At 41.4% G+C, this 27,580-nt stretch overlaps 2 protein-coding genes across 4 annotated transcripts; one reads left to right on the top strand and one right to left on the bottom strand.

Moving 5' to 3' along the window:
- Nucleotides 1-171: 171 nt before the first annotated feature.
- tnip2 (TNFAIP3 interacting protein 2) lies at nucleotides 172-2,970 on the top strand. 2 transcript variants are annotated; one of them, XM_004568372.4, is made up of 6 exons: nucleotides 172-845; nucleotides 1,099-1,401; nucleotides 1,530-1,619; nucleotides 1,804-2,067; nucleotides 2,199-2,315; nucleotides 2,445-2,970. In XM_004568372.4, exons 1-6 carry the CDS (start codon nucleotides 525-527, stop codon nucleotides 2,736-2,738), a joined length of 1,389 nt encoding a protein of 462 aa, XP_004568429.1. In that variant the 5' UTR covers nucleotides 172-524; the 3' UTR covers nucleotides 2,739-2,970. The 2 variants fall into 2 exon arrangements, with proteins under 2 accessions (XP_004568429.1, XP_004568428.1); XM_004568371.4 differs by having other exon boundaries at nucleotides 174-845; nucleotides 2,442-2,970.
- Nucleotides 2,971-10,175: 7,205 nt separating this feature from the next.
- fam193a (family with sequence similarity 193 member A) lies at nucleotides 10,176-27,496 on the bottom strand. 2 transcript variants are annotated; one of them, XM_024802680.2, is made up of 23 exons: nucleotides 27,033-27,496; nucleotides 24,780-24,854; nucleotides 23,102-23,344; nucleotides 21,095-21,270; nucleotides 20,838-21,005; nucleotides 20,197-20,443; nucleotides 19,968-20,092; nucleotides 19,620-19,767; nucleotides 19,459-19,533; nucleotides 19,279-19,353; nucleotides 19,069-19,181; nucleotides 17,740-17,982; nucleotides 17,455-17,611; nucleotides 17,140-17,286; nucleotides 16,033-16,314; nucleotides 15,465-15,687; nucleotides 15,006-15,362; nucleotides 13,496-13,778; nucleotides 13,197-13,383; nucleotides 12,771-13,010; nucleotides 11,732-12,617; nucleotides 11,330-11,411; nucleotides 10,176-11,229 (listed from the first exon to the last, which is right to left on the bottom strand). In XM_024802680.2, exons 1-23 carry the CDS (start codon nucleotides 27,252-27,254, stop codon nucleotides 11,136-11,138), a joined length of 4,848 nt encoding a protein of 1,615 aa, XP_024658448.1. In that variant the 5' UTR covers nucleotides 27,255-27,496; the 3' UTR covers nucleotides 10,176-11,135. The 2 variants fall into 2 exon arrangements, with proteins under 2 accessions (XP_024658448.1, XP_024658449.1); XM_024802681.2 differs by having other exon boundaries at nucleotides 15,054-15,362.
- Between the last annotated feature and the right edge of the window lie 84 nt (nucleotides 27,497-27,580).

The raw sequence follows: 27,580 nt of genomic DNA, 5'->3' as shown, positions 1-27,580 counted from the left end.
AAAGTGCAAGCCATTCCCTTTTCTCCCTTTTAAGCCAAAGCTATGCATCCTTATAATAATGGTGGCACTAATAAAACACCGGTAAACATTTTTTTTTACATAACTTAATTTTTGTTCGCTCTAACTAGGAGTAGTAGATTTTCCGACGTAATTGAAAGCAGCAATCGTCTCTCTTTTTTTCAGCCTTTAAGAGACCTAGCTTAAACTTTTAGCTACATTTAAAATATATGTTTCTTTGTTTACCAAGTTGTGCCAAGACGCTATAAAATGTTTTTTTTTCTACCTGTGGATATCTACAGTGAACCTTTTTGAACACAAGCATGGCTCCTTTTTGACGAAGCTCAAAAAACTCCGCGGGGAAGTTCCCTAGGAAATCCCCGGTTCGGGGGATATTATTCTCTGATGAGCCAAATTTGAGACAATTGACGACGGTCTTTTTCTAAAGACACGGGGCTCGAGGCAGAGGCGTCAAATGCTGGATTTTTAAGAGACTGGTGCGTCTGTCAAAGTCTACAAAACCCGCAATGGATAACGTCAGTATAAACACCACGGATAACGACATGCTCAGAGACAAAATGCGGAGTTACAGCGTGCTTAATACTCTGTATCATGAGACGCGGCAGGAAATAGACCTTCTGAACAGACAGATCTCTGTAAAGGACGGTGTTATTGCAGATTTAAAAGCCAGGCTGGGGAGACACGAGAGGCTCTACATGACGGTGGGAGATAAGGAGTCTGTGCTCATCAGTCCGTCCAACTCTTTGGTGGAGAGTTTACTCAATGAAATATGCAAACTAAAACAGAAGAAGAACGAAGGGGACTTGAAGGCAGCCCGACAAGCTGAGGTAAAAACATGCTGATGATTGTACACAGTCGATGTTTCTCCCTACAGCTCTAATCAGTGATTTATAACCATATATAGATTTTTTTTTATATATCAGTTTGTTACCCTGAACTGTAAGCTGCTGTCTACTGTGACGCGTTCATTTTACAGTCTCTACTGCAGAAGTGTTCAGGGAACAAAACATAGAGCATATCTGACATATCAGTTGCAAGCTGTTGTTGCCATGCCATGAATCTGTCATCATTGTTCCTCAGGAGATCCAGAGGCTGAACACTCAGCTCAGGGAGAAAGAGCTGGAGCTGGAGACCATCAGATGTCAGCCGGACCACGAGAAGGACCGGGAGATCCAAAGGCTACGGGTAGCCTTGCAGGAGAGGGAGCAGGCTGAGGCCACCAGAAGTGTCCTCTGTACCTCCCTGGCCGAGGAGGCCGACCAGCTACGCAGGCAGCTCGGTGCAACTGTTAAGGTGTGCCAGGAGCTGATGGCGAGACTGGAGAAAGACAAAAGGGGAGGAGGAGAAGTGGAAGATGTGGCCCTTACGCAAAAGAATGCAGAGGTGTGTAAATGCTTTTAGAAGTCACCAGTTGCTTTTGTAATTTCTTTTTTAAATAGCTTTATAATACAGCTGTTTGTTTTCAACTTTTCAGGGTCCTGTTGTAACCTCTGTTTTCTAATCTTTTACAGGTGCCAGAGTCCTCTGAGATGGGTAGTGTTAATGCCCAAATCCGTCAGCTTCAGGAGGAGAATCAACAGCTAAAGCAGCGTGTGGCATATGTGAGTCTCATTAGTGTTGTCTGAAATCAGTCAGGAAAAAAAAATAGACATGTGATCTGATTATGTCCTTAAGGAAACACATTTCAATTACTTTTGCACACAATATTAACACTCCAGTGGTGGAATATAAAACATGGTGCATGATCGAAGGTGTGACGTTTTGTTTTTTTCAATTTCCTTTTAGGTACAAAGCCTGAATACTCAGTGGCAGAAGTATGACTCCAGCAGGGAGGACTATATAAGAGGTTTATGTCAGAGGCTGAAGGACAGCACCGGGCAGGGCTTGATGCCTGCGATGGGCTCCACCAACACTGGATTGCTTCATCAGGAGATTTCCAGGCTCAACGGCTTACTGGAGGAGAAAATGAGGGAGTGTGCACGGCTTGCTAGAGAAATGGATGACATCAGAAGACAAGACAAGGAGCAAATTCAGACACTTGAGCAACAGGTTGGTGCGATTTCATGCCTGGTGATTGGCTGAGTTCTGTTAAGCGTGGTTATAGTGTCAAATAACTAAATATGAAACTAAATGTGAAAGAGAATTTTTTTTTTTTTAACTTTTTTTTTTTGCTTCCTAAGGTTCTTATCTACACTGATGACTTTAAGTCAGAGCGTGCGGACAGGGAGCGAGCGCAGGGCCAGATTGATGCCCTGAAGGAGCAGGTTTCTCAGCTAAAACAGCAGCTGCACAAACAGGTGAGACAACAGCCCTGCACTTAGGTGCATGAGTGCCTCGACAGAAGCACGGACTTCCTTTTACTTGTTACCACCGTCCAGTACGTGTAGCTTGTGCTGACAGTGTACGTGCCTCCCTATCTTCAGCAGGGAGCTAGCAGAGAGAGCAGAGACGTGGTTCCCTTGTGTCACGTGCACATAGGACACAGGATCTCCTCAAAGCGAAGTAAAGACACGTCAGAGCCTCTGTTGAGGACCACTGCTGAGAGGCGGCAGCAGCACCAGAAGCACCAGCAACCTGCAGCTGCGGCGGCAACCCCAAACTCTGCCTGGAATGAACACCCAGGCATGTCAGAGTTGCAGTGCCCGCAGTGCCTCGCCACGTTCAGTGACACAAAAGCTGCAGAGTACCTGAACCACTGCTTAGAGTGTGCCCGAGTGTAAATGGAAGAACACTGATTTGGAAATAACAGTCATTTCTTACTGACAGTAACTGAACACTGAAGACCAGCACTACACTGCAGAAAATACCCCGAGTGGAGATTCCAATTCTGAGAAGCTTGACTACAAATCAAACAACTGACTTACCTTTTTTCTTTTTTTTGTACATAAAGAAACAAATCTGTACAATTGGCGCATATATATATATATATATATATACCTGACATCGGATAAAAACGAAATATATATATATATATATATATATATATATATATATATATATTTCGTTTTTATCCGATGTCAGGTTCTAAGAGTACTCCTGTGGCATTGCGGGAGATTATTGTGGTGGGGAAGAGGATTACTGATGCAATATACATGGAATATAATATACCTCAGTGTCAAATTACAAACCTGTTGCACTTTTTTGACATTTAGTTTAAAACTTAATCGTGGAGTCGTACGATGAAAGACAGTCACGATGCATAAGCTTCTTATTTTGCATCTAGATGAGAATGTGGTGCTATTGAACTTGACATGTTTCTATTTTGTAAAGTATATATTAATAACAGATTTACAACTATGTAACTATTCATATTTATTCTTATTGTTTAAATGGCAAATCATTTTATTGCAATATTTGGTTGCCTTCCCCCACCCCACCAAAGCCATTAAATATATATATTTTTGGTAAAAGTTTGGGATAAAAAAACAACAAAAAAAAAACGTGGTTGAACCAGAAACAGATGTTGGAGATCAAATTTTGATCGACTTGTGTAAAGATTGCATCTCAACTGGCAGTATGCTTATTTGTGGAGATGTTGTTTCTGTGGCGGCAGTACCTTATTTTTGTAATAAAAGACAGTTTACCCACACACGTTATCTTATGGTGATTTATAGATGGGGTGGTATTTTTAATTCTCGAGATAGACAGCACCCAAGATCCTAGCCGCTTAACCACGAAAATTCTGGCACTTCTTAATCTGTGTGCATGTCATTTTAGCATGTCACGTGTGTTTTTTATGTGTGTGTGTGTGCGCGTGTGTGTGTGCCTGGTGGAAAACCCCTTCCCAGTGTTGCCTGAATGGGCACGCTGTACTGTGACAGCCAGATTCCCAGCTGTTATGTAGCTGAAGCAAACACTACAGGGGTACTGAGAGCAGCGAGCAGATACAAGGGCTCAAGTTACATCCAAACCAAATGCCTGCATATCAGTCAGTGTCTGAAAGATCGTGCATTCAGTCACGGTGAAGTATCAGTTTGACACACACGCACCAACTGTGCTGTTTGGTGAATCACTTGTCATGGGTTTGGTGAAGTAAGTGCAGGAAGCTGGACATCCCCTGTTTTTAAAAAGGAAGTGAACAGACGCAGTCAAACAGCTGCGGTACTTTTGTGTGAGCGAAAACGTACCTACCTTTGCTGCAGTGTGTTTTTTTTTTTTTCTTTGTTCAGGCCATGGGCACATTTTAGGACTGGATTAGAGCCTTTGAAAGAAAACATGTTTTTCTAAGGTCTTTTAACGTAAACTTTCAACAACGAAGCAACTTCTTTCTCAATTCGGTACTCTCAGGCGGGGTTTGCCCTTTTTTTTAGCTTCTTTAGCAAGCTAGTTTTGTGCAACTTTCAACTACTGTTTCTCACTCGCAATAACTAGACATTTTTAAGATAGTAAAAGTCCCATAGTCTTACCTCAGACATTTGTCAGTGATTTTTCTAACACCATAACTTATTTACTCATTTATGTTGTGCTTTTCATCCACTGTTAACTGGTTTTATCTTTATTGCTTTTAAGGCCATTCTCCCTTTAAGCTAATCTCCTTCTAATTGGCTGTCCCTGACAAACGAAAAGGTCAACTAAATCTGTGTCCACTTGGGATGATCATATTAAGACATTAGGATGTCATATTGCCAGCCAAGAGTAGAAGAAACTGTAGCGAATTGAGTATTTAGAGCAGTCTAAAGCCTGAGCTTTAGCTCATTGGAATTACTTTGAAACTCTGGCCACATTTAACCCATTGGGGTGTACATCATTATTGGTCATAACCTTAATTCTCCCCTAACCTTCGATTCTCGAGGAGGCAAAAAAATGTCTGTCAGTTAGGATGATTATTTTCTCTGCTACACGATGGCCAAGGGTCTGGGAAACAGGTTAATAAAAGCAAAAAGTTGATATTTTAATTTCCTAATGCTAGAGTTGCCTCATCCATCGAGTGTTCAGTTGACAGAAGAGGAGGGTAAGGGTTAGAATCGGGGTCAGGGTTGGAGTAGTCATTGATCACTTGGACTTAAGAGGGTTAGTATGACCACTTGACCTTTCCTTGTCCACCACTGTAACAAAGACAGAGGAAAAGCACAATATTTCCTGTATACCAATAAAATTACAATCAATTCAGTTGAACTTTTTTTTTTATGTCAATACATTTTTGCTTCTGTTTTTTGTTTTTGTTTTTATTCTTGCATTTCAAGAGATATTGATATGGTCATATTCACTGTCAGTACAGTGAATATGACACAAACGTATGTATGACCTAATAATCCAAGACTTAATTTGTAGGGAGTTTATGGGTCATTTGTGATCATTAGACAGAACCAGGCTAGGCTTGGTTTCAGTCTTCGCATTGAAGTTTGTGGCAGACATTCTAGCAACAATAGAAATAAGGTTATTGTGGTTACGGAAAACGCTTTAAGTAAAAAGCAGTGAAACTGACTACTACTGTAAACAAATTAACGCTTCAAAGCGGGTACAGCACCCAAGTCCCCAAGGTTTTGAAAAGCTACCAGACAGCATCACATGTTTCCTTACTCATCAGCTAACTGGGGGAGATACTGGTGACTGTATCAGTTTCCAACACATTTACACACATTTTCATTTACATAACACACTATCTTGACTCCAGTTTAGAAGCCCACGGAATAACTGGTTCCAATTTTGGCTTTGAAGGGTAACTTTAGCATCTCGCCTATAAGGCAACCACAGGAAGACTGGTAGAAATACACACAGGACAAAAAAAGACCACGAGCTGCCATCTGGGGATTCTCCCCCGCCACCAAACACCTACACATTTTCAACAGGGTCTATAAGTGACTGAATTATCACACGCCGAGGCTCTACACACCAATCTGAGAGTGGAAAAAAATAAGTCACACGTCCCCACCTGAATGTCTGGGAACTTTTTCTAAGAAATAAAGAATAAAAAAGAAAGGTCACAGTGGTAGACCAGTTCCTGTTGGAAACAGGTTTCAAAGCACAAGGATGTAATGACTGACGTAGCTTTCACAGCTACTTGAACAGAGAGGGAGAACTTCACCCTGACTTCAGTCTGACACTTATCCAAGCAAATACAGAATAGATGTTTACAACCTTTAATCTTCTGTGTATCCTAAAAGAATGGGAATTTCCCGCCATCGCGAGGGAATTCCCGAAAAGCACATACGTTTAGTTGAAATGGAACACAGTAGACTTGGGAAAATCATTTTAATTTAACATTTATAGGCTTAGATCACTGGTATTAGCACCTACTTCTTCTTCTTTTTTAGGATCCCTGGTGAGGAAGTCCAAGGTTTCAGCCATCAAAAGCGACACTGTGGCAGACTGTGAAGGCAGTAAGGAAGAGGGGATTCCCTCCTTAGAAATGTATGTGATCCCAAAGTGCTCCAGGCACTTAACAATGAAAAGCCCAGCTTTCTGATTACAAGCTTTGAGGCGGATCTGATGCCTTTAATAAGCCACTGACGCTCACCCCTGTCATTGTCAGACTGATCTGCGTACACAGTTTTGTTTACCTTTATTCATCAAGTCAGCTTCAACAACAAAAGTCTATTTTTTTGTAAGAGACATCATAAAGCAAGTAAGTAATTTTTACCTGCATGTGGGATTTTTTTAAATTTTTCTATTAATTGCATAAACATGTTGACGAAAGCGGCCTTTATCTCTGCATTTATCAAAACACACACTGCACCATTTTCTCATAATATTTAGATCACGGCCTACATTTGCACCTCGTATTTTTCTAGGTGTTTTTGCCCTCTGTACATTTGCGTACTTTTGCACAGCATTTACATAATGTGGTAGATCCGATCTTACATCACCGGTGACTGAGAGCAAGGCCACGCTATAAACAGCCAGACAGTCATTCATAACTGAAATATTTTTGAGTCATATCTGCTGGTGCTCACTAACCAGTCTTTTTTGCTTATGTATGAAGTGCATCTACCCCGCTGCTCTCATTCACAACGGCTCGTACTGAAATTCCTTTGTTTTAAGAAGCAGTCGCTCATGGGAAAGTTGAGAGGAAGAAGTCATGGTGATGACCACAAATGCACCTCACTTCCTCTTCCACATTATCCATTTGGTCCTAAATATAACCTCTGAATGTACTGTACGACCAGAGTTTACCATCACTGCTTGAAAATCCATCCCAGTTTACTTTATGGGAATAAACAAATGTTACTGAAACTCATGGTCAGTTCCTGAAATCCACTGAGGCCATTTGAAAGAAGTAAAGGCTTAGTTACGGTTAATGTCCAAGTTGGTTCTTTTACAAAAATTTGTCTTTTTCATAAAACAAACAAACAACCCAAATACATGTGCTTGTCCTGTCAGTCGTGTTCACTGAAAACTATGTATTAACTCATCTATTTCTAGAGAAGCCACAGCATGACCTCATTTCATGCTCCCTTCACCCGGAGGGAATGCACTTGATTTCGTAATTGCCTCAAATCAGCTCTACAATGAGCACATACGAAATTAAGTTACATGTAAATGTCCAAAGTAGCCCAGTGGCAGCTGTCTTTTTGTTTAATGTACCTCATAACTGAAACTAAACCTTGGGATCAACTTGACTCAGTTACAAAGCCCTGCTAGACTGACTATGACTGCAAGTTTGTGGATTTCCCAAAAGGAACTCATTTATGAGGGTGTGACTCACCCTGCAACTTTGAACATAGCCACAGACGGGCAGAAGGGCAACAACGGGTAAAATTCCTGGATTAGCAGAAGTACAACTGATTCGCAAATTCCGGATTTGGAAATGATCATCTTGAGATTTCTAATTTACATTAGCTGTAAGAAATTTTCAGAAATGTCCCTAATTGTTGAGTGTGCTTATTAGAAAAAAAGGAGTATCTGTTTTCATTGGTGTCAAATATAAAGCTACAGTTAGTCTTTTTTAAAACAAATTTAAATAACAGTAATAAATAATGGATTAATTTGTGGACTTTTCTTTCTAATGTCTAGTAAATTAAAGCCCTTCTCATAGCTGAAGGATAATTATAATGATAACTCATGCAGTTAGTATGGTAGCTAAATTGCTAATGCAACTCCACCTACCTGGTGACAAAAGTCCTCTTGTTAGCAAGCTGGTTTTCAAAGTTTGTGTGGCATGCCCCAACTTCAGAAGCCAAAAAAGGTCTGTGCCCACAGTTTTTATCTTTAATGTTTATTGTTAAATAAAAGTATAAGGGCCATGTGGAATTTTAGCTACCTAATGGTGTAGCATAGCCAAAGTCCTATTTATTCTTTCTCTCTCTCTCTATATATATATATGTATATATATACATATATATATACACACACACACACACACACACACACACACACATACATATATATATATATATATATATATATATATATCACACAGATTTTGTGCTAGCACAAAATGAGCTTAGTAAAATAAATAAATAAAACCCGAGTTGAAAAATTAAGCTAATCCAAAAAGTGCTAAAACCTATAGTTTCTCGAATGGCCATTTGAGGTTTGCTCCAATAAAAGAGTCGTTATGTAAAATCAGAAGCACAGCCTGGTACAAAAACTGTTTGGGGCTATTTTTTGGTGCTTGAAAAGAGTTAGACTTGAGGAAAAGATGCTTAAGACTACCTTGACTGAGATGACCGAGAAGCTACAGAGATTGTTTTGTGCTTCCGGGCTGATGTTTAGGCTGCTTAAATCATATTAATCAGAACTTCAAAGTTATAAGTCACTTAAGGATACAGGTGCTTTTAAATAAAAGGTGTATCTTCTTGGCTTGCTTATTTGTAACAGTAGACATTATAAGGGGGTGGTTTGTGTAATGTTTTTGCTATCTGAGTTTGATTTTATGTCTGTCAGCCAAAATTTGCAGCCACGGTCCATTGTGTTTTCACCTTAAGCAGGGAAGCCCAAAATAGTGTTAACTGATTACCCGTATAGACCAAATGTGATCACAGTTGTGTTAAAGTTATTCTACAGATGTGTTTGAATATTTGTGAGAATGGTTAGAGTTACAGTCATGGTAGAAGTAAACCACGCTCTCTTTAAATTCTAATGTTTTATGTGTCAGGAAATAATCTAGTTCATAGCAGATAAATACAGCCTGAGATGAACACATATTACACTGTGCAAGCCAAAATGCAGAAGTAGCATGTAAAAACTAAGTACTGCTAACATAAGAATTAAGAGAATAAGTAGCAGCCAGGCATTGTTCATTAAATGCAATGATTAACTGAGCAAATGTGAGCACCTGTAGAAGGACAAGTTTTGACATTTTTGCTGATTTAAGACATTCAGGTCTGCGTGAACACAAGCAAATATCTTAAAGAAGCAGCTGTTGCTGCTTATTGATCTGGTGAGTCCAAGTCCATCATTCTAGAGTATAAGTATAAAATCATACAAGACAGTTTTGAGTATTCCCAGGAGTGGATAGTGAAACCAATTCACCCCAAGTTCAAAGAAACTGCAATAAATCCAGGAGCTACATCTCCTAACAGACCTCAGCTAACGTGCTAAGTGGTAATGTTCACGACAGCATAAAAATTAGAATAAAAAATGTGGCTTGGTCAAATGGAGGTGTTTGGCACGGTTGTAGAGGGATGGTGAGTCAGGCTCTAGGCATTGTAAGGATGAATGAACTGGAGTAACATTGTAAAGAAGAGAATGTCCAAAACTGTTCCACAATGAGTCTGTCGCGGTCCATACGACAAACTTGAACGAGAGACTGACAACATTCAGGCACCAGGATGGTTCCACATCTACTGAGTCATGAGGTGTACTTAGGTTTTTCCACACACTGCTTCTGCATTTTAGCTCAAATATAGTTAAAACAGTGACGCTGTGTAACATGTTCATCGAAGATTGTATTTATGTAATTTTAAGATCCACTATGAATCTATTTATTATTATTTTTAAACATAAAAGCTTAGAAGCGACAGGGTGTGCGTTCTCATTATACTATGACTCTATGTCCCGACCAAATGTGTACTCACCAGGCAGGTGCATTTTTATAACCGCTGGACCCAGCGAGGCAAAGCTGCCCCATTTCCTTGTTTACACTAAGCTAACTGGCTGCTAACAGTAGCTTCACATATCGTGAACTGCATCTGTAAATGTACGTACGTCTTTTGACATTTTGGTTTGGCTTTTTTACCGTATGTAGGAAATAAGATGTGACACAAGACACATAATCCTGCCATACTACTGTATTCCATCTTTCAAAAAAGAAAGACAAGATTTAATATTACTTAACAATATGTTAAAAGTAGCCAGTTTGGCTTTAGTGTTAATACAATATACACTCTATAACAGACTGATAGTGTGAGTATTGTTCTTTTTCAATTTCATTCTGAAAGTATTCTGATACAAGCTGGCTACAGGTCAAAATAAAGAAAACATAAACTGTAACTGGTACACGTTTACTCAACAGTTTGTTAAACAGAACTTAAAAACCAAAAAAAAAAAAAGAACAATGTCAAGTATTACGCCTTCCTCCTTTCTGTGAAATAAGGTGGAAGTAGTTGGTGGGGTGGGGGGAGGGTTTGGGAGAGTGGAAACCAGCTAACCAAGCTCCCTTGTCAATCGTGTGATGAGAGGCCGTGCTAGGAACAGGAAACGATGGGATAGTAAGCCACAATATGTCAAATACAGCTTTTAATTCATTACATTTCTCGCTTTTTTTAAGTTTCCATTGTCTCTCTTTTTTCTTTTTCTTTTTTAAGGAAACCTTCCAGACATAATAAGCATCTTTTGACTACAGTTAAGCCAATATAAGAAAATAATTTCAGACCATGGCTTTTTTTTTTTTTCTTTTCTTTTTTTTCCTTTTCAGTCAAGAGAAATGCCCAACTCAGACTAGAAGCACACAAGCAGGCAGGAAAAATTAATCAGATGTAGAGTAGCATTTTGTGATTCTGTGTCATTTCATTTCTTTTTATTTCTGCAGGTGGATCAGTCCAGATGGGTCTGTGTTGGAACCACACAGTGACAAGAACAAAGCAAGGCAGCGTGGGTGTGATTTGGGCACAGCGGGAGAAGTTCCAGGAGGATAACAGTTGGGTGGAAGTAAAGGGATAAGTGGAGGGTCGGGGTTGGGTTTGTATAGCTGTTAAGGTACTGATTCTGTCCTGACAGTCACTCACTAAACACCCTCAATGTGCAGCAAACGTAGCTTTCTTCAAGCTAAAGTTTGACCAGTTGATGGATAGCCGTTGACGGGTCTGCCGGGCAGAGTCTAAGCAAAATCTGGAAAAGAGAGAAAAGAAGGAAGAAAGCTGACATTAGGCCTTTGAGGTAGGGAAGAACACATTTTAGTAGTGTTCCTCCAGAATTTGGTCAAACGCACCTTTTGAAGTACTCCACCTCCCTCTCCGTTTCATCCATTTCAGTGCTATCCAGGTCGATGTCTTTGGGCAGGAATACATCATCTAAAATAAAAATAAAACATTTTCATATATACATACACAGAAAAATTCATCTCTCATTGGTCTCATACACATTTTCCTGGTTCTAATCTGTCAGGATTACGTTTCCAAGGTGCTTTAACATTTCACAGCACGTCCGAGTTTGGGATCACAGCAAAGCTGGATTAAGAAATACTCCCTAGCACTTGCTCATGGTGATCAAACCTTGCTTATTACAGAACATCCAGGAGACAAAGGAAAACAATGCAGAACACTTTGTTGTTCCGACTTTAGCAGCAGGACAGGGTAGTCCGGACTTGTACACACAGAAGATTAAAACCAACCTATCGAGCTGTTCATCTTGTCCGCCTTCTTCTTCTTGCTCTTCTTGGTCTTGCCTTTGGGCTGTGGGGACTCTGCGGTCGGAGGTTTGCCGTTCTGCTGGGTCTGTTCGGACTGGGAGGTTGGAGGGGGAGACGGAGAGGGGTTTGACACAGGGGGGCTTATCCTGTCTTCCTTTGTTTGGGCTAGAGGTTGGTGTTGCTGCCTTTTACCGCTGGCACTTCTGTTATTGCTCCTTTCCTCCCTCTGGGGTTCACTGGTTGGGAGAGGAGCGAGGGCTTCAACGGGCCTAGTTCGCATTGCTTTGGTGTCTGTTGTAGTGGTAGCGCCATTAGCGAGCTTTACAGGCGCATCGGAGCTCTTGGGTAACTCTGGGGCTTTCTTTACAGCAGCCTCAGAGGTGGGCACTTTAGCGGACTGCTTACCCTTAGATTTACTGCTGACCTCGAGTAGAGAGGAGGTGCCGTTGAGGAGGTCAGGTGGAGAATTGGGGATGTTGGTCTCAGCGGTAAACCCCTTTTCAGCAGCGCAGTTTGGGCTGTGCTGTAAATGGGGCCGGGGTAGTGAGTCAAATCTGGGTTCCTTCTGGTCAGGGAGGCGGATGAGAGTTTGAAGCAGCTGTGACTTTCCATTCTGAAGATTATCTAAGACGTTCTGAGCTGTCTGTTTAAGGGGCTGTGGATTGTTGTGAGGGGGAGCGGTATTTTCCTTTGCTTTCTCTTTCTTTTTCTTTTTGGCAGCGCGATGTTGCTGCAGCTCCTGCAGTCGGAGCAGTTCTTTTTGAAGCGCTTCTTCCTCTTCCTGCCTCTGTCGCCGTTGCTGTTCCTCCAACAACTGCTGCTCCTCCCTTTCGCGGGCCTCCGCCTCCAGACGGGCCTTCTCTTCCATCTGAAGCACACAGACATTTACTATTAGTGTACTGACAACTCTGACTCATAAAAAAATAATAATAATAAAGACCACTGAGTGCTATATTTTCCAAGTATTCTAGGAAAGTGGTTCATTTCAAAAAGGCCTCTGGCCTGATCAGCAGGTAGTTACCTTCTTTTGTTTGTGCCTTGCTCGTTTTGCTGCCTTAGAACTGGAAGCGGGTTTACTATCAGCACTGTTGATAAACTGCAACAGGTCCTCCACCCGCCTGTGGTCCTCCACCCCTCCATCTCTTTCTATCACCGGCTGCTGTTCCTCGCGTTTCGGCTGTTCCTCTTTGCGTTTTGTCAGACGTAAGCGAAGCTTCTCCCTCATTTCTGCATAGTTTCGACTGGTAGGAGCAGCTGGGGGCTGTGAATAAAACAAAGGGTGTCGCAATCAATGAGGGTACGGAGGAGGAAAATAAAAATAAATGAATCATTTGGAAAAAACAACAACAACAAAAGCAAAAAAAAAAAAAAAAAAAAAAAAAAAAAAAAAACACCAACAAGATGTTAATCTGAGGTCAATGTGTTTGCATAAACATGCATGTCTTACCCCGCCATGTCCGAAGAATTCGCAGTAGCAGCAGTCACAGTACTTTCCTTCTTTCTGGTTGGTGGATGTGGAGGTGGAAGAGCTGTGCTCCGAGCAGCTGTCCTCGTCCTGACTCTCCTCTCCATCATATGGCGGATGCTCGTACCCCCCATTCCCTTCACAGCGATGGCCTTCACAGTCAGGATCACTGAAATAAATAATGTTTTCATGTTTCAGTACTTTAAATTCAGTTTGGATTGCTGCGACAAAAAAGAAATAAGATAAATAATCTTTCCTGTGAAATCAGACAGCAAACTTGCCTGCAGACGCTGGGTGGGGCACTGATGGGCCCATCCATTGAGGTGGCCAGAGGTTCTGTGGGTGGGAGGCAATGACCCTGGTGGGAGTCTGCAAAGTCTGGAGCTGGAGTGGCCATTTTTGGGAAGGGTTGTGATCCTATTATCGGAAGGTGCGCAGTGGGTGCTGGAGGGAGCGGGGGCCCCGAGAGAGGAGGGAGGGAGGTAAGTCCTGTGGAGCCATTTCTAGGGGTGGTTGGAGTGGGTTGCCTGTGGTCCTCTTTACCTAGATTGTGAAATACGTCATCTAGAAGGGAGGGAAAATGGCCAGAATTACAATATTTACATTAACAAAATACACAAAAGAAAAAATCCCCACATCATCAAAAACAACATGATCGTGTTCAGAGCTTCCAGACAGGAAAACAAACAAGCCAAGTGTTGCTGACGCATGCTTCGCACGTCAATACCACTTCTTCTAAACCAGCGCAACGCAGTTTCAGCTTGATGACCTTTTGAATATGAATTATAACGCTGATATTTAGATCGACCTCATATATATATATATATATATATATATATATATATATATATATATATATATATATATATATATATATATATATATATATCTCTATCTCAAGCCACATCATTCATTTCACCACAATACAACGACCAGACATTTCAGAATAAAACACAATTTACACTTTACTCCAGGTTATCTGAGTAATTGATGAATGTGTGGACATAAGATTTGAATTCACCATTCTGTCAATTCTTAACTGTGCATTCAAGCATAGACACAGTAGCAAACCTTGCATAGTAAAACATGCTTGCTACAGTTAACACTGAGAAAAATATAAAAGAATAGGCATCCTTCCCATGTGCTTTAATATTTGGAAAGGTCAAAGAGGTAATAAATACCATAAAAAAAACCCCACTATAATAGAGAAAATGAATAATTATCCTGCTGAATAAAAGCTATCAGTGACAGCAAAATTTGTGTGTGATCAAAACTGATGACACACCCAAATTTTCAAGGGGACTTATCAATTAGTTAAATATGTACTCTTACAATGAAGGATGCACAATACACACTGACAAGTTTCCCCGTGAGTCAAAAACTCCGGTTTCAGACCCCTAAACGCTCAGTTTCTTCCATTTCTGCCTCTGCATAATACCAAAGACATCCGACATGATACCTGTGAGCACAGCATCCACAGCCGTCAGATGGTTGTTTTGTTTGAGTAGGTCTAACCACCTTTTTTCAGCCAATTAAAAGAAAGGCAGTTTAAATAGAGGAAGCTAAAATGGTTTGTTTCAAACAATTGATGGACCGAGGGGCTGCACCCAAAAATATTTTGATGTATGAATAACACAGAGCTGGGGTACGAGAATATAATACGGCGGTGGAGACGACCACAACGAGTCCCTTTTAACTGTAGGTGTTAAATTGTTTGAGTGTCCCATCATTTTAATAACAAAAAAGCCCCATCAGTACAAACCTAACCACTACTCCTACTTCCTATATTACCTAAAGAGTTGGGTCTTTTAGATGCTAGGTGGATGGGTGGGTTATTACTTGACTGGACAGTGGTAGCAGTGCAGGACACTGAGGACGTGGAGGCGGAGGTAGCCATCACCACTCGATTCGTCTCCATGAAGGCATCCTGGAAATTGTAGAGACACTTCTTCTTGCCGCCGGTCTTCTTCTGCTCTTTGGCTTCTGAAGAGGAGCATGAGGACGAGGAGGATGACGACAAAGATGATGACAAGGAAGAAGACGAGGAAGGGGGCAGAGGCGTGGGCAGTGAGGCATGTTCCCCTTGGGGGCAAATAGATGATGTTGGAGGGAGGGGGACATCAGCAAGTGGTGGTCCAAGCATATCACCTGTTGGGTTAGGACAAAACATAAGGGAAGACATTGTCTTAACGATTCTTTTTAAATGATTTCAATATGATTGGTGATTTGTGCCGTGCCAGGGCGGCTCACCTGGAAGCGATTCGGGCAACAGCACAGACGGATTCCAGCTCTTCATCACAGCAGCGTCCCATAAATTCTCAAACTTGAGCGAGAGGCACTGCAGAGAGCTGTTCCAGTCACCTGCACTGCCCGCACCGCCGAAGCAGTTCTGGTATACATGCTCTGGTAAAGACGCACTGAAGGCTGGCTGCTTGGCCGCCGAGTGGTTTGATATAGGGTTGGGGGGCAGAGGCTTAAGGTGGGAAAAAAATGTGATTAGTAAGGGAATAATGAGATGAACAGGTTTGAGTGTGGCACAAAGTTCAGGACTGCTCTGTTCTTTTTGCTTTTTCCCCCCTTCCCCTAGTTTAGGTTCAGTCTGTCCCCTTGTGGCAGAAAAAAGGAACTGCAGTGACACTAAATGAAACTAGCGTACAACTAATCTTAGGATTGTTCTTGGAACCTTAAAAAAAGAAAAATCCCCAGTGATAAGGAAATGAATCAATTTTCCCCTTAAAGACACTTTCAATGCTAGAATTCTACATACTGATCGGAAGAATACAACTTACGTCTACCTCTAAAAACTTGTTATCCTCACCTTGTTGTGTGTGAGAGGTGGGCTTGGTGGGTAGAGTGTGGGGTGCAGGAGGGGCCGGGAGAAGTTGTGTAGGGGCAAGTGGCCGTGGATGTGTGGGTACAAGTGGAGGGCGGGGTGTGCAGGGGGGGTCTTGCTGTCTGTGAAGAATTGGTGTCCAACAGCGGGGGGAGGAGGCGCAGCGTGGAGCCGACTAGGGGGCAAACACGTGGCGGGGCCCAGGGTGGAAGAGCTGGGGTCCTGGTTGCACACGTGGCACTCGCAGGCATGCTGGACCTGCTCTGCCTGAGGGTGGGGGTAATATAGGTTTGAAACACGTTGATTTAAAAGAGTAATAACAGCTAAATCATGTATCAGAATGTAGTAGTGGAGTTCATTTTTCCAATTCAGCTCCATCGAGGATTTCATTATTATTATTATTTTAAATTAGTGTGACTACACTACCAAGTATTTTATCTCCGCTCTTACATCAGAATTAAACTGATGTGCTTTTTGTGTCACATGAACATTAGTAAAGTGGTTCAGGTCTCATCAGTGCCACTGCACGGATACACGGATACACGGATACCCTGCCCTGCAAATAAAGCACCTCGTTTCGTCAGTAACAGCTGTACCTGGAGGTGGCAAGGATCGTGGCCAGATAAGTGTGGCATTAGCTTTAGTTATAGACTTTAAAAGACAAACGAACAAATAAAATAAATAGCAAATGTCTTCTAGTCTTTAATCCACACAAAGAGTATAAGGGGACTTTCACTGATGCACAGATGACCACGTCTAGTGTTTGTATAGTAATACCACTCATATTATAATGGACTAGCAACTCAAATTAATACTGAAACTACTGGAACCACATTGAAACTGAAATGAGCAAACCCAGTCTAAGCTATAACAAAAAAAAGAAAAATTAAAACAAAATTTAAATTCATGTAAAAAAAAAAAAAAAAAAAAAAAAAAAAACACGCTCCTGCGATAACCCCGGGACCCACAGCAACAAAGAACATTCTTGTTCTGTGATCAGTATTTTTAGATCTCTCGTCACACAATGAGTGCGTCTGAGCATATGGCCCTTAAAGGAAGACGAATGAAGGCTCATTGTATTTGTATAAATACCTGCTGGTGGTTGTAGGAGGGTGGAGGACTATTGGTCTTTCCTGAGGAAAGCTGTTCCTGCTGCCCTGGGGGCTCCCCACCACCCTCGCTATTAGCTTCCTCCTCGTCACCCTCCGATGAGCTGCTGCTGCTGGTAATGCGAGGAGACTGACACAGAGAGGTGCAGAACAAAGACTGAATTAGTATGTGAGGACAAAACATTTCCCAAATTACCCGTAACCCACTCATAATGAACTGCAGCTTCATCATCCAGAAACCCGGCAGGGAAATTCACAGCTAATCTTGGGCATTTTTTGGGGGCTGTAGAGGACTCACCCCTGTCTTTAGCGCCACGTTTTCACCTTCCCCGTTGATGTCGTTATGAAGACCGTTCACAGCAGCAGTCACCATACTGTTGTCCTCATAACCACTCATAGGGTACATGTCCCCAAACTTACTGGACAATGGAGGCACTTCGTCATCATCGCTAATGCTACAACAAGAGAGAAATGAGAAGTCAGGAAGAAGAAGAGACTATTTATCGAAATATCAGTTCCACTTTAATAGCACTTATTTTTATGTTAACGCTAAGATTGGGGAAAATACTAATAGATGACTTACAAAGTGTTGGTGTCTCCTTCAGGCAGAATGAGTCTCGGATGCTGCTGGATGGTGATGGGAGAACTGGAGTTGGAGCCGGATGCTGAACTGCCGGAAGAGAGGCTAGGAGGGTGCACCCCTGCCAAGAAGTCCCGGGGAGGATCCCCTTGCATGGGTAGTTTGATGTGGAGGTCTTCAGCGATAGGAGAGTCCATTATGCCACACGTTAGGATGTGAGAGAGGCTACAGTCGTCACATGTGCACCTGTTGAAAAAAGTTGAGACAAAATCTATATTGTGATACTGATTACAGGACTCTCTCAGTAAAGTTCTTACATGAAGTATTTTAAAAAGACAATTCCCATACAGTCAAATGAGTTAAGTGGCTTTTTTAATGGCGGAAAATGGTCTTCAATACATCACATGTTGACATCTCGCTCTCCCATCTTTAAATAGGTTCTATAGCAAAGTGACAAAAGTCTTGAGCCACACCAGTGACATGACCCTCACCTCATGTCACTGCTGATTTTCAGACCACCTCTTGTGTAATTTGGCATACCTCAGCCTTGGCTCCCCATTTCTCCCTTCCTTAAGAATGGCTTCTTGATAGCCACCCTTCCACCAACATCATTTCTAACCAGGCTACAGTAAACAATAAATGGTTACAGTGTCAGATCTTTGCTGGATTGGTTTCTACTCCGTAAGGACATGACTTTCAGACGCTTTTCATCTGCATTTTTTTCCCTCTCAAAATTTCTCAGGACACCCTACACAGCATGTAGAGATGTGCCATGTTTTCAGCTAATAGCGCTTTGTTTTTGCAAAGACACCAGTTTAGACCTTCAAACTGTTATCTTATCATTTTTAATAGAAATCGCATTATGTGTAGACAACACTGTTTCATCCTTTGAGTTCTTATGCTGGAATGATTCATAGGTCAGTGTTAGGTGGCTAACAGAAAGAAAAGAAACCTCTGAAAATGGTCAGGTACAAGGACTGCACTGAAAAAGCCTGAAAAAGACTTAAACTATTGCACGAGCCCACAAAAAAAAAAAAGAAAATAAATTCTGGCTCCTTGGAAGCAAAATATAAAGAAATTGCTCAAGACTTTTGCACATAATAATAATAATAATAATAATAATAATAATAATAATAATACCAGCAAGTAGAGGGGGGTTCATTTAATTTCTTCACAACTAAACATAACCAGTCTGTTCACTTATTTTATACATGTTATCCTTTTTTTTTTCCCCCTGTGAAGATAATTTGAATTATTTCTGAAATTCACTGGACTAAGAGTAACGTAATCCCAGGCCAGACAGGGACAAGCCACTGAATCCTGACAGCTCACCTTCTTCTGTAATTGCAGTTTGGACAGTCTGGAATACTCAGACGAGATGACAGCATTCTCATTGTGTCTGTGAAGTTGTTATCTCCGGTGGGGGATTTCTTACTGTTGGGTAACTACAAAAAAACAAAAACAGAAACCATTACAGCGCTTTGAAGGACACAACTGTAAAACTCCATTGTAAAATGACAGCGTCATAATCATGTGCCGTACCTGTTCTTCTATAAACCTTCTTTGCTTAAAGAATTCCCAGTCCTCTTTCAGCATTCCCTGCTTTGTCTTTAAAGTCTGGAAACAGGCAGATAGTAAGAATCAACAAAGACTTTAGAAGCTTCACAAATCAAAGACTGAAAAAAAATATCTAAACAGTCACAGAGTTTTCATTTCACTTACATTTTTGCTAATTAAAGACTTGTGTGGCTCTGTTCTTTGGTTGGTAATATTCTGACCCTCCACCTTAAAAAGCATCTACAAAAGAAACATGTTACACAATTTATTATTCTCTGTACTGAACATGAGCGTTACACAAGACATTCTTTTACTGCCCTGCGTACCTGTTCATCCACATAGTCATCAATCCTCTTCTCACAATCCTGCCACTGAGCGGCCACTGAAGCCATCTCCTGCTGCAGTTGCTGGTAGCTCTCTAATAACGTCCTGTACGTATCTTCACTGTATGAATCATGGGAAGCTGTGCCATGCCTGTGGAAAGAAAACAAAAGCAAAAAAAAACAAATAGGGATTAGGGATAAGCCTGCTGGCTTATGGCTCAGTACTGTGGAAGCTTGTTCAAAGGCAGCATCTGAGAAGGTAATGTGCAATTTGGGTCTTTATTAGCAATCAAATCATCACGATGAGCGTCTAGTCATAGAGTCTTCCTTTAAATAGAAGTGACGTCTTACCTAAGCTGTGCAATGAGTGCCGGTAAACTGCTGTGTAAGATCGGTTCGGAGAAAACCAGATTCTCGAAAAGGTGTTTGTTGTGCAGCTCCCAGGTCACCTGAAATTTCTGGAGGTGCTCATTTTCCTGGGGAAGAGCAAAAAAAAAAAAAGGAAATAAAATAAAAGTTAAGAATGCGATGAATATGTCAAACGTGTTATTGTATGTGGGGGAACAACACTCGGACGAACCAGGGTGAGCAGGAAGCTGCTGATGGTTCGTGCAGCTTGACAGAGGGCGTTGTATTCCTCCAGCAAAAGTGAGATGAACTGGTGGGCTTGAGGAGGACCTTGGGCTGCAGCTATGGTCCCAGGTGGTCCCGTGTTCTTGGAACCTGCAGAAAGGTGCTTCAATAGACGCACTTTCATTTCCAAGACGTATTCCCGAGCCTGCTGCTCCAACCGCTGGTAGAGCTGATAGGGATCCTTTTCACAGAGTCTGCGGGAGAAAAACAATGAACATAATGTGGGAAAAGAAAAAAAAATTCCCCATCTATTGATGCTACCAGCACGTAAAGCTCTTCTTTCTCTTGTAACACTGTCTGTACAGTTTAAAATCTCCCCATGTGAGTCACAGTTTCCTCAATTACATCATATTAAGTAATCCAATAGGCTTTTTACGGGCCTGTGGACTTGTTCAAATACACTGGAAAAACAAACAAAAAAACCCAAAACAAAACAAGGCAGCAGTTTCAGTTTGTTGACATCAGCGCAAAGGCTGTTTTCAGAGAAGCTCCCTGTTAACAGGGACCTCTAGTGGCCAAACACACCCCTGAAAGCCCCTGAAAGAAAGACCTGAGAAAGAGAGGCAGGATTTCTGGTCGTGGTCATACCTGTCCACCAGCTCCTTCATGCCCTCCTTGTCTCTCTCTAGAGGCTGGTCGTGGTCATCTGCAAGTGGCGTTCCCGTCTGTCTGTAGATGTAGCGCACCAGGTAGCGAAGCTCCGACCAGTGGTTCTGCAGCTGCTGCGACTCCCTCTCCGACTCGGCAGAGATCTCCCTGTAATTCCCACAAATTCATTAAGAATCAGTGAAAAAAACAAAACAAAAACAAAAACGCAAGGAATCAAAGAGTCAACCTGAACTGACCGCCTCTCGTTGCAAGCTTCGCAGCTGCACACTGTATCAGCAGGCATCGGCGTGGTGAGGTCCGGGGCAGGAAGCATGGGTAGAGTAGGCGCAGCAGTGGTCAGTCTGTCCCCTGTGGCTGCCTCCTGGCCCAAGTTTCCATTACCCACAGGCATGTGCAAAAGAAAGTCCTGACTCTGTAGGCATTATGAAGGAAAACAAAGACATCACAATAAGGCATTGAACAGAAACATTTTTATTAGTTTACTGTGATGCTGATCATTTTTCAGGAGCCGATGGTGACACTGGGCATGTCGCACGGCTGTCCAGAAAGCTGAAAATAATGTGCTAACATATAATATGAATGTCAATCACTTCTCTGTATTTAAGAGCATTTTTAATCATTTCAGTTGATTCCTCTTCAGTCTCTTCAGCTGTGGCTTGTCATAAAATAATCTCTGATCATCTCATGGATCTGGCTCTGGACACTGTGACAGCTACAAGGCCCTGAAAATGACTGCTCTGATATGTCCAGCACCACATGACGCTCAGCCTATTTACGTTTATAACGTGTTGGACAGTAACTACAACTGGGATGAGCACACAGTGCAGTCTTTTTTTGTTTAGAGAAAAGTTACAGTTACAATTGACAAGCATCAGGGCCGAGATCAGCAAACCACTGTGAGAACTGACTTATAATGTCACACCATCATTCACTCATCACCAGAAAAAGCACAGCATGTGGCAGACTAGATAGAGAATATATGTGCAAATTTTCTTTTCTGCAGCTATTTCAAAATAAAAGCTCTCCAGTTGCTTGGGCCCCTTGACTACAGGACCATAATGCTGTGAGTCAGCAGAGCACGCCCCTGCAGTTAGGATGCATTTAACAATACATTTAAGAGGAAGCCAAACCCAAGACCACCATCCAAGGCTAACGCACCAACAACTAAGAAAACATAGGACTGAGCTCCAAAAAACAAACGTTTGGGAGTTTTCAAAAGCAACTCAGACTGAGACTTTGGATGAAGAAGAAAAATGTAGGCGCAATCTTACCACCTGCCTACAAATAAAAAGCAAAATTTCTTTTAGAATTTGCAAGAACGGAAACAAAGTCGAGTCGCTGCCTTTGTAAATTTGTCTGTACAAAAGTGCTTTTATTAATTACAACTAATAATCACTCCTACACACATTCAACCAGGAAAATAAAAAGTCACTTTGTATTATAGGGGGAGAAAAAAAAAAAAACCCCCCACTGATTTCAAATCACAAGATTTTTCCACAGGCAGTCGGTCATAAAGAAGCTCTTTATATACAGAGTAACTGGAGCGCACACTCAAACACACGTCATCTTACAACACAGGCCTGAGAGGATATTTTCAGTCACACTTGGGTGTGCAGAGGAGAAAGAGAGAAAACTAATTAAGACGACAACAGCAACACTGCCACTTATTTTCTTAATTAATCATTAGGAGTATTAAATGTGACTACGTGTTAAAATAAAGACTTAAATCATTATGATTTTTATAATTAGTTCCTTCATTTTTAGATACAGATGCAGCTAATGCCATAATCACAACTACATTTTTATGTACCATTTATTATATATCAAAAGCATTTCATCCACTGAGATACTTTTTGTTTAATTAATGTACCTGAAAAATTGAAAAAGTGCACATTTCAAGCTGAAGCTTCTAGAAGTCGCTACCTCGTTGAATCAATTCAAGCTTGTGCAATCGTATTATTCTGCTTCCATCATTACGTTCTTACAGCAGCAGCTGCTGCTCACGGTGGCTGCATCTGTTTCAGCCGTTCTGGCACAGAACCAGCAGTGCCAGGTGAACGCAGGAGCTGCATCATCCACTGAAAGACCGCAGCTGTGCACGTTAAACTGCAGATATGTGGCATCCGTGTTGAGCCAGAAAACCGACTGAACGGCGGAATCGAGCAAAGGCTTGACACGCAGCACTCTCTCTCCATGCACAAACTCTTTATAACTTTAATTCTCTTCACACTCATGTGACTTACCCCTAAAGACTGCTCTAGAGTAGTATGTCGGTCCTCCTTCTCCACTGTGCGCCTGCAGTCAGAGCACACCCACAGAGGCAGCTGTAGAGCACTGGGAGTCTTGGCAGGCTGTGCCGTACCGTTCTGGCCTGAGATGCTTGCCTCTGAAGGCACGACAGTGTCTTTACGCTCACATCGACACAAGAGGCAGCGATCACCAGCAGTGTAGGGCGCTCGCTGGTTCAGGCCAAATGTGAATGGGGTCTGTGGTGGGAAAGAAAAATATATTAGTTTACATGAAGTCACTGTGTTTGATTAAAATCCCCTAGATAGAAATGCAGTGGCTGTTGTCATTTATTACTTAAGGGAATAAATAAAAGCAGGTTATTTTTTCTTCTAATAATAATAATAATACAGATGTTATTTTAGAGGAAAACTCAAGTTTGTGATCACTTGAACTGCTAACCAATCTAACATTCACAACCCAATGTACTCCAGGTACAACAGCTGTTTGAACAGGCCCGCTGTACTTCATTAAATCACAGGAACTTTAACACAGAGTCCTTTCAGTGCGTGAACCACAGAGGGGCACAAACACGTAATTAGAAGCTAGAGGCTTCAATTAATGATATACACACTGACTGCTTGTGACGGTGGGTGGGATGGCTATAGGATTTTAAGAAGAAGGTTGACTTCCATCTATTTCAGCTACATTTTAAACGTGTACTCCTGGAGACTGTGACTCAGTGAGTACTCTGGGTTAGAGCGGGGCAGCTTTACACTTAACGGAATATCAGCATCTATCCAAACATGATATGGCCTCCTAGTACAGCTATGGTATGAATTTCAGAATCCTATGTTTCCTCCTTCTTAAATTATCACATTCTCAAACTCAGGTGTCGATATTGTAAATTCTTTTTTTTTTTTTTTTTAAATTAGTGTCAGAAAGTAGCTGAACATTGTGTGACACATGTTAGTTAATCATTTACTCATTTGCGTTGTATCCAACTGCTCCTAATCAGTGTGTAGTGTTTCACACAACAAACAGGAGAGTTGTAAAGTGCCCTCTGTTGGACAAACTATGCAACGCCAACTCTCATAACATAGTTGAAAGGCATTTCTCACCCTTCTTCCTTACCTTTTTAATTTCCATTTATATATTATTTATCCATGTATTATTATTATTATTATTATTATTATTATTATTATTATAAAAGATCAGCGAAAAAAGCAAATATTTGCAGACAATATCTTCTCACTGATCAATCAGTTGGGTTCTCTATGATAAACAGTACATTTCATACATATATTTCCTCGTTCCTTGTTCAAGTTCATGTTCGTGATGTGTGTTGTATGGATTTGAATTCTGAGGAATAACGTCATTAGTAATCAGGAAAAAAAAAAGGCAGTTATCAACACTTAAACCCTACTGTTAAAAAAATAAAAAATACAAATGCTGGAGCATCTGAATGTATGAATAACTGAGGCAAGTCCTACCGAATATGAATAAGTTCCATACTTAAAAATGACTGAATTAACAGAAACACTGAATGTTTAAATCTTGAGTGGGTTTCCACCATTTAGCATACACACAGTTCTATTGTCAAGGTGTGTATTATTCTGGTAAACTGGACATGTCTTTGAGCGACAAAGGTTCTGTATCATTGAGTGGATTCAGAAACCCTTGACTGTACTTTACCTGAAGGACTCCAGAGAAGTCAGCATTCACCGGTCCTTCTGTAAACTGTGGTGTAACGCCGCTGTTCACTTTGACCTGATGGACACAAAACAGCTCATAGTTTACAATGAACTCATCCCTTTCTATTTATGCAAGTGATCAATTACACTAAGTGATGACACAGTTTCTATATTACACCTCAAAGCTTCTAATGTTTTCTGTATTATTTTCTGGGTTTTATATTCGACTGCATATATATTTATACTGATAAACCTCTCATAGGTTCACACCAGTACACACTGCATACACAGAAAACCTATAAACAAAAGTGCCCAAAAATGATGTACGCACATTTAAGGAGTCAACTCAGAAAAATTATAGCAAAACATAATCTCTATCTAGCCATGCACAGACTGGCAGAAAAGGAGTCGTAACTGATCATTTAGACTAAAGGATTAAATTCAAGCAGTTTCATGTTATGTAAACTTAAACGACAAATTACTGTTGCTGCTGCAGGCTGACACAAACCACCATGGTAGTAATCGGTGCTATGAGAAAAACAAGCTGGCTATCTGTGCATGTACTGTTAAGCATTAGTAATAACTGACATTTAAAAATAAAAATGAATGCTGCAGTAAAACATGCACATAAACATATTGTAAATGACCTGAACAACTAGGAATCCAGTTTATATCAAGGCTCTCTTCTTTTTAGTAACTGCTATACTGTCACCTTGCACTATATAGTATATAAACACGTACTAGACAGTGTATGCTTACTTTATGGATGACTAAAGTAAGGTGTTTAGTGCTAACAGCATTGGTTTTTCTTTCTCTGTGTTTCTCTCACACACTGAGATAGAGCGAGGCTGAGTCACTGAGATAGGTGCAGATAGACTGGTATTACTTTGAGGAATAAATTTTTAATTTAATTACCGTTGTCTTGACAGTTTTTCAAGCTAACACTAGCTCCTGCACTATGACTCACAGGTGTTTCTCCTGTTTAGCATAGGCCTGACTGAATGACCGGTCTTTGTTTAAGCTTCATGATATTTTGTGTACAAAAAGAGTAGACAAAACAGCAGTGGCTCCAAGTAGTCACATTTGGTTTTCCATAATGGTTTAGCCAAGAAATTTCTTATATCATTTACCTTATTAGCGCAGCAGTGAATTAACAAAGTTAAAATGAATAAAGTTACGATGAAATAAATGAAGCTTGGTATGACTAGGGGTATTTTTCTTTATTTTCAGCGATATTGTTGTTACCATGAATTCTTCTGCCCACTTGTAGCGGAAAATCTGATACTGTAACATCACTAATCCCAAACAAACAAACAACACACACACACACACACACACACACACACACACACACACTTTCTACGTGAGAGACCAGAATAACTACAAAAGCACAATAAACGTACACAGAAGCACAGACAGGACATAGTTCCCTTCGATGCAGAATACAAAACACTCAAGTGTTATTTACGCGACCCATTAAGCTAACCAACATCTCCGATCTTGTAAATAAGCTTGCTAACCATCTTAAGATTTCACTGTTAAGTTTCACTATCGTGGTATTGAAGTATACGGGCTCATTAGGCTAACGTGGAGGAGGTAGTCGAGTACTTTAGCTGGTCCTCTGGAAAATATGACCAAGTTAAACTCAAACCTTTACAGACTAGAGAAATAGAGAGAGAGAGAGAAAAAACGACGGAAACTCGGAATTTAAAAACACAAAAACAGTGATGAGATTGTTAGTGCTCTTGACTGTTAGCATAAGCTAGCATCAGTGTTTACCTAGGTGATAGCGGCTTTTGAGCCACCTACGTTAATCTTAATGTTATTCCCGAATAACTTTGATTCGAGCAGCCCAATCTATACCTGTGCTAGCCATACACAGAGAAGAATATTAGATCAACCAACTGCTTGATTGTGTCTAAATCGTTGTCGATACACCTACGACCTCTTAACTTAAGCTAACGATGGTAGTGTTAGGATTTCGCCAAGACTTTAGTAAGTTAGCCTGACGTTTAAGACAGTGTGTTATATTACACTGGGGACTGTTTAACTGCTGGCGATTATTTCACAAAGAATAAACAACTATTATTAGCTGTGATTAAGCCGGTTAACTACCAGCTACGTTGCACTTGTTAGTTAGCTAGCTAGCTAGCTGCCTTCCTCGCATCAGTCTCGGGCCCAAATCAGATGTGTCGTTGATAACGCTCCAAGCTGCTTGCCCCTGTTTTGACATCCAGTAGTGTGACACTCTTACCTCGTCGTTTATGCCCGTGATGGATCCTATATTCCCGCTGCCTGCACTGCCAGGTGTCAAAAAGCCGACGACAGAGGCAGGTGCTGCTGTTCCCTCACAGCCCAGGGCCGAAGCAACCCCGGCCTTGCCACCGCTGGTATTGCAGACAGCACTGCAGCTACTGCCACCGCCCCGCTTGTTCTTCCTGCGTTTAGCCCCCCGTTTAGCATCGGTTGGACTCATTTTTCCCAATAAAAGAAGCGAGACAACTTGCCGTCCAGACTTAGCAGAGTCTCAAGTAGAATGCCTGTTGCAATCACTCGCGTATAAATCCTGGATAGCAGTATAGAGACTCTCAAAACGGCAGACACTCAGTTCCATCAAAGTGCAAGCCGACTTCATATATTCCAATATGGCCTCTGACTGGACTGCCTCAACCAGGGCTCAGATCGCGTCGAAACGTAAATGTGCGTCCTCACCCAGGCGCTCATGGGAAATTGAGTTTGCCATGGGAAATCACTTTCTAAGCAGATAACAGGGAGAAAGTTGTAGTTAGCGGAGATAAACAC

This window comes from Maylandia zebra, linkage group LG6 (assembly GCF_041146795.1).
Source record: "Maylandia zebra isolate NMK-2024a linkage group LG6, Mzebra_GT3a, whole genome shotgun sequence".
Classification (NCBI taxonomy): Eukaryota; Metazoa; Chordata; class Actinopteri; order Cichliformes; family Cichlidae; genus Maylandia; species Maylandia zebra.
This window is presented reverse-complemented; position numbering and strand designations above follow the sequence as displayed.

What these genes read in the sequence shown, in the direction of transcription:
- fam193a (XM_024802680.2), bottom strand. Translation starts at nt 27,254, where the DNA reads ATGAGTCCAACCGATGCTAAACGGGGGGCTAAACGCAGGAAGAACAAG. An exon ending in ATGAAGGAGCTGGTGGACAG is followed by an intron (nt 20,444 to 20,837) that starts GTATGACCACGA and finishes TTTCTCCCGCAG; the next exon opens with ACTCTGTGAAAAGGATCCCT. An exon ending in GAAGGAGACACCAACACTTT is followed by an intron (nt 17,612 to 17,739) that starts GTAAGTCATCTA and finishes CTCTTGTTGTAG; the next exon opens with CATTAGCGATGATGACGAAG.
- tnip2 (XM_004568371.4), top strand. Translation starts at nt 525, where the DNA reads ATGGATAACGTCAGTATAAACACCACGGATAACGACATGCTCAGAGAC. An exon ending in AGGCAGCCCGACAAGCTGAG is followed by an intron (nt 846 to 1,098) that starts GTAAAAACATGC and finishes ATTGTTCCTCAG; the next exon opens with GAGATCCAGAGGCTGAACAC. An exon ending in TTACGCAAAAGAATGCAGAG is followed by an intron (nt 1,402 to 1,529) that starts GTGTGTAAATGC and finishes AATCTTTTACAG; the next exon opens with GTGCCAGAGTCCTCTGAGAT.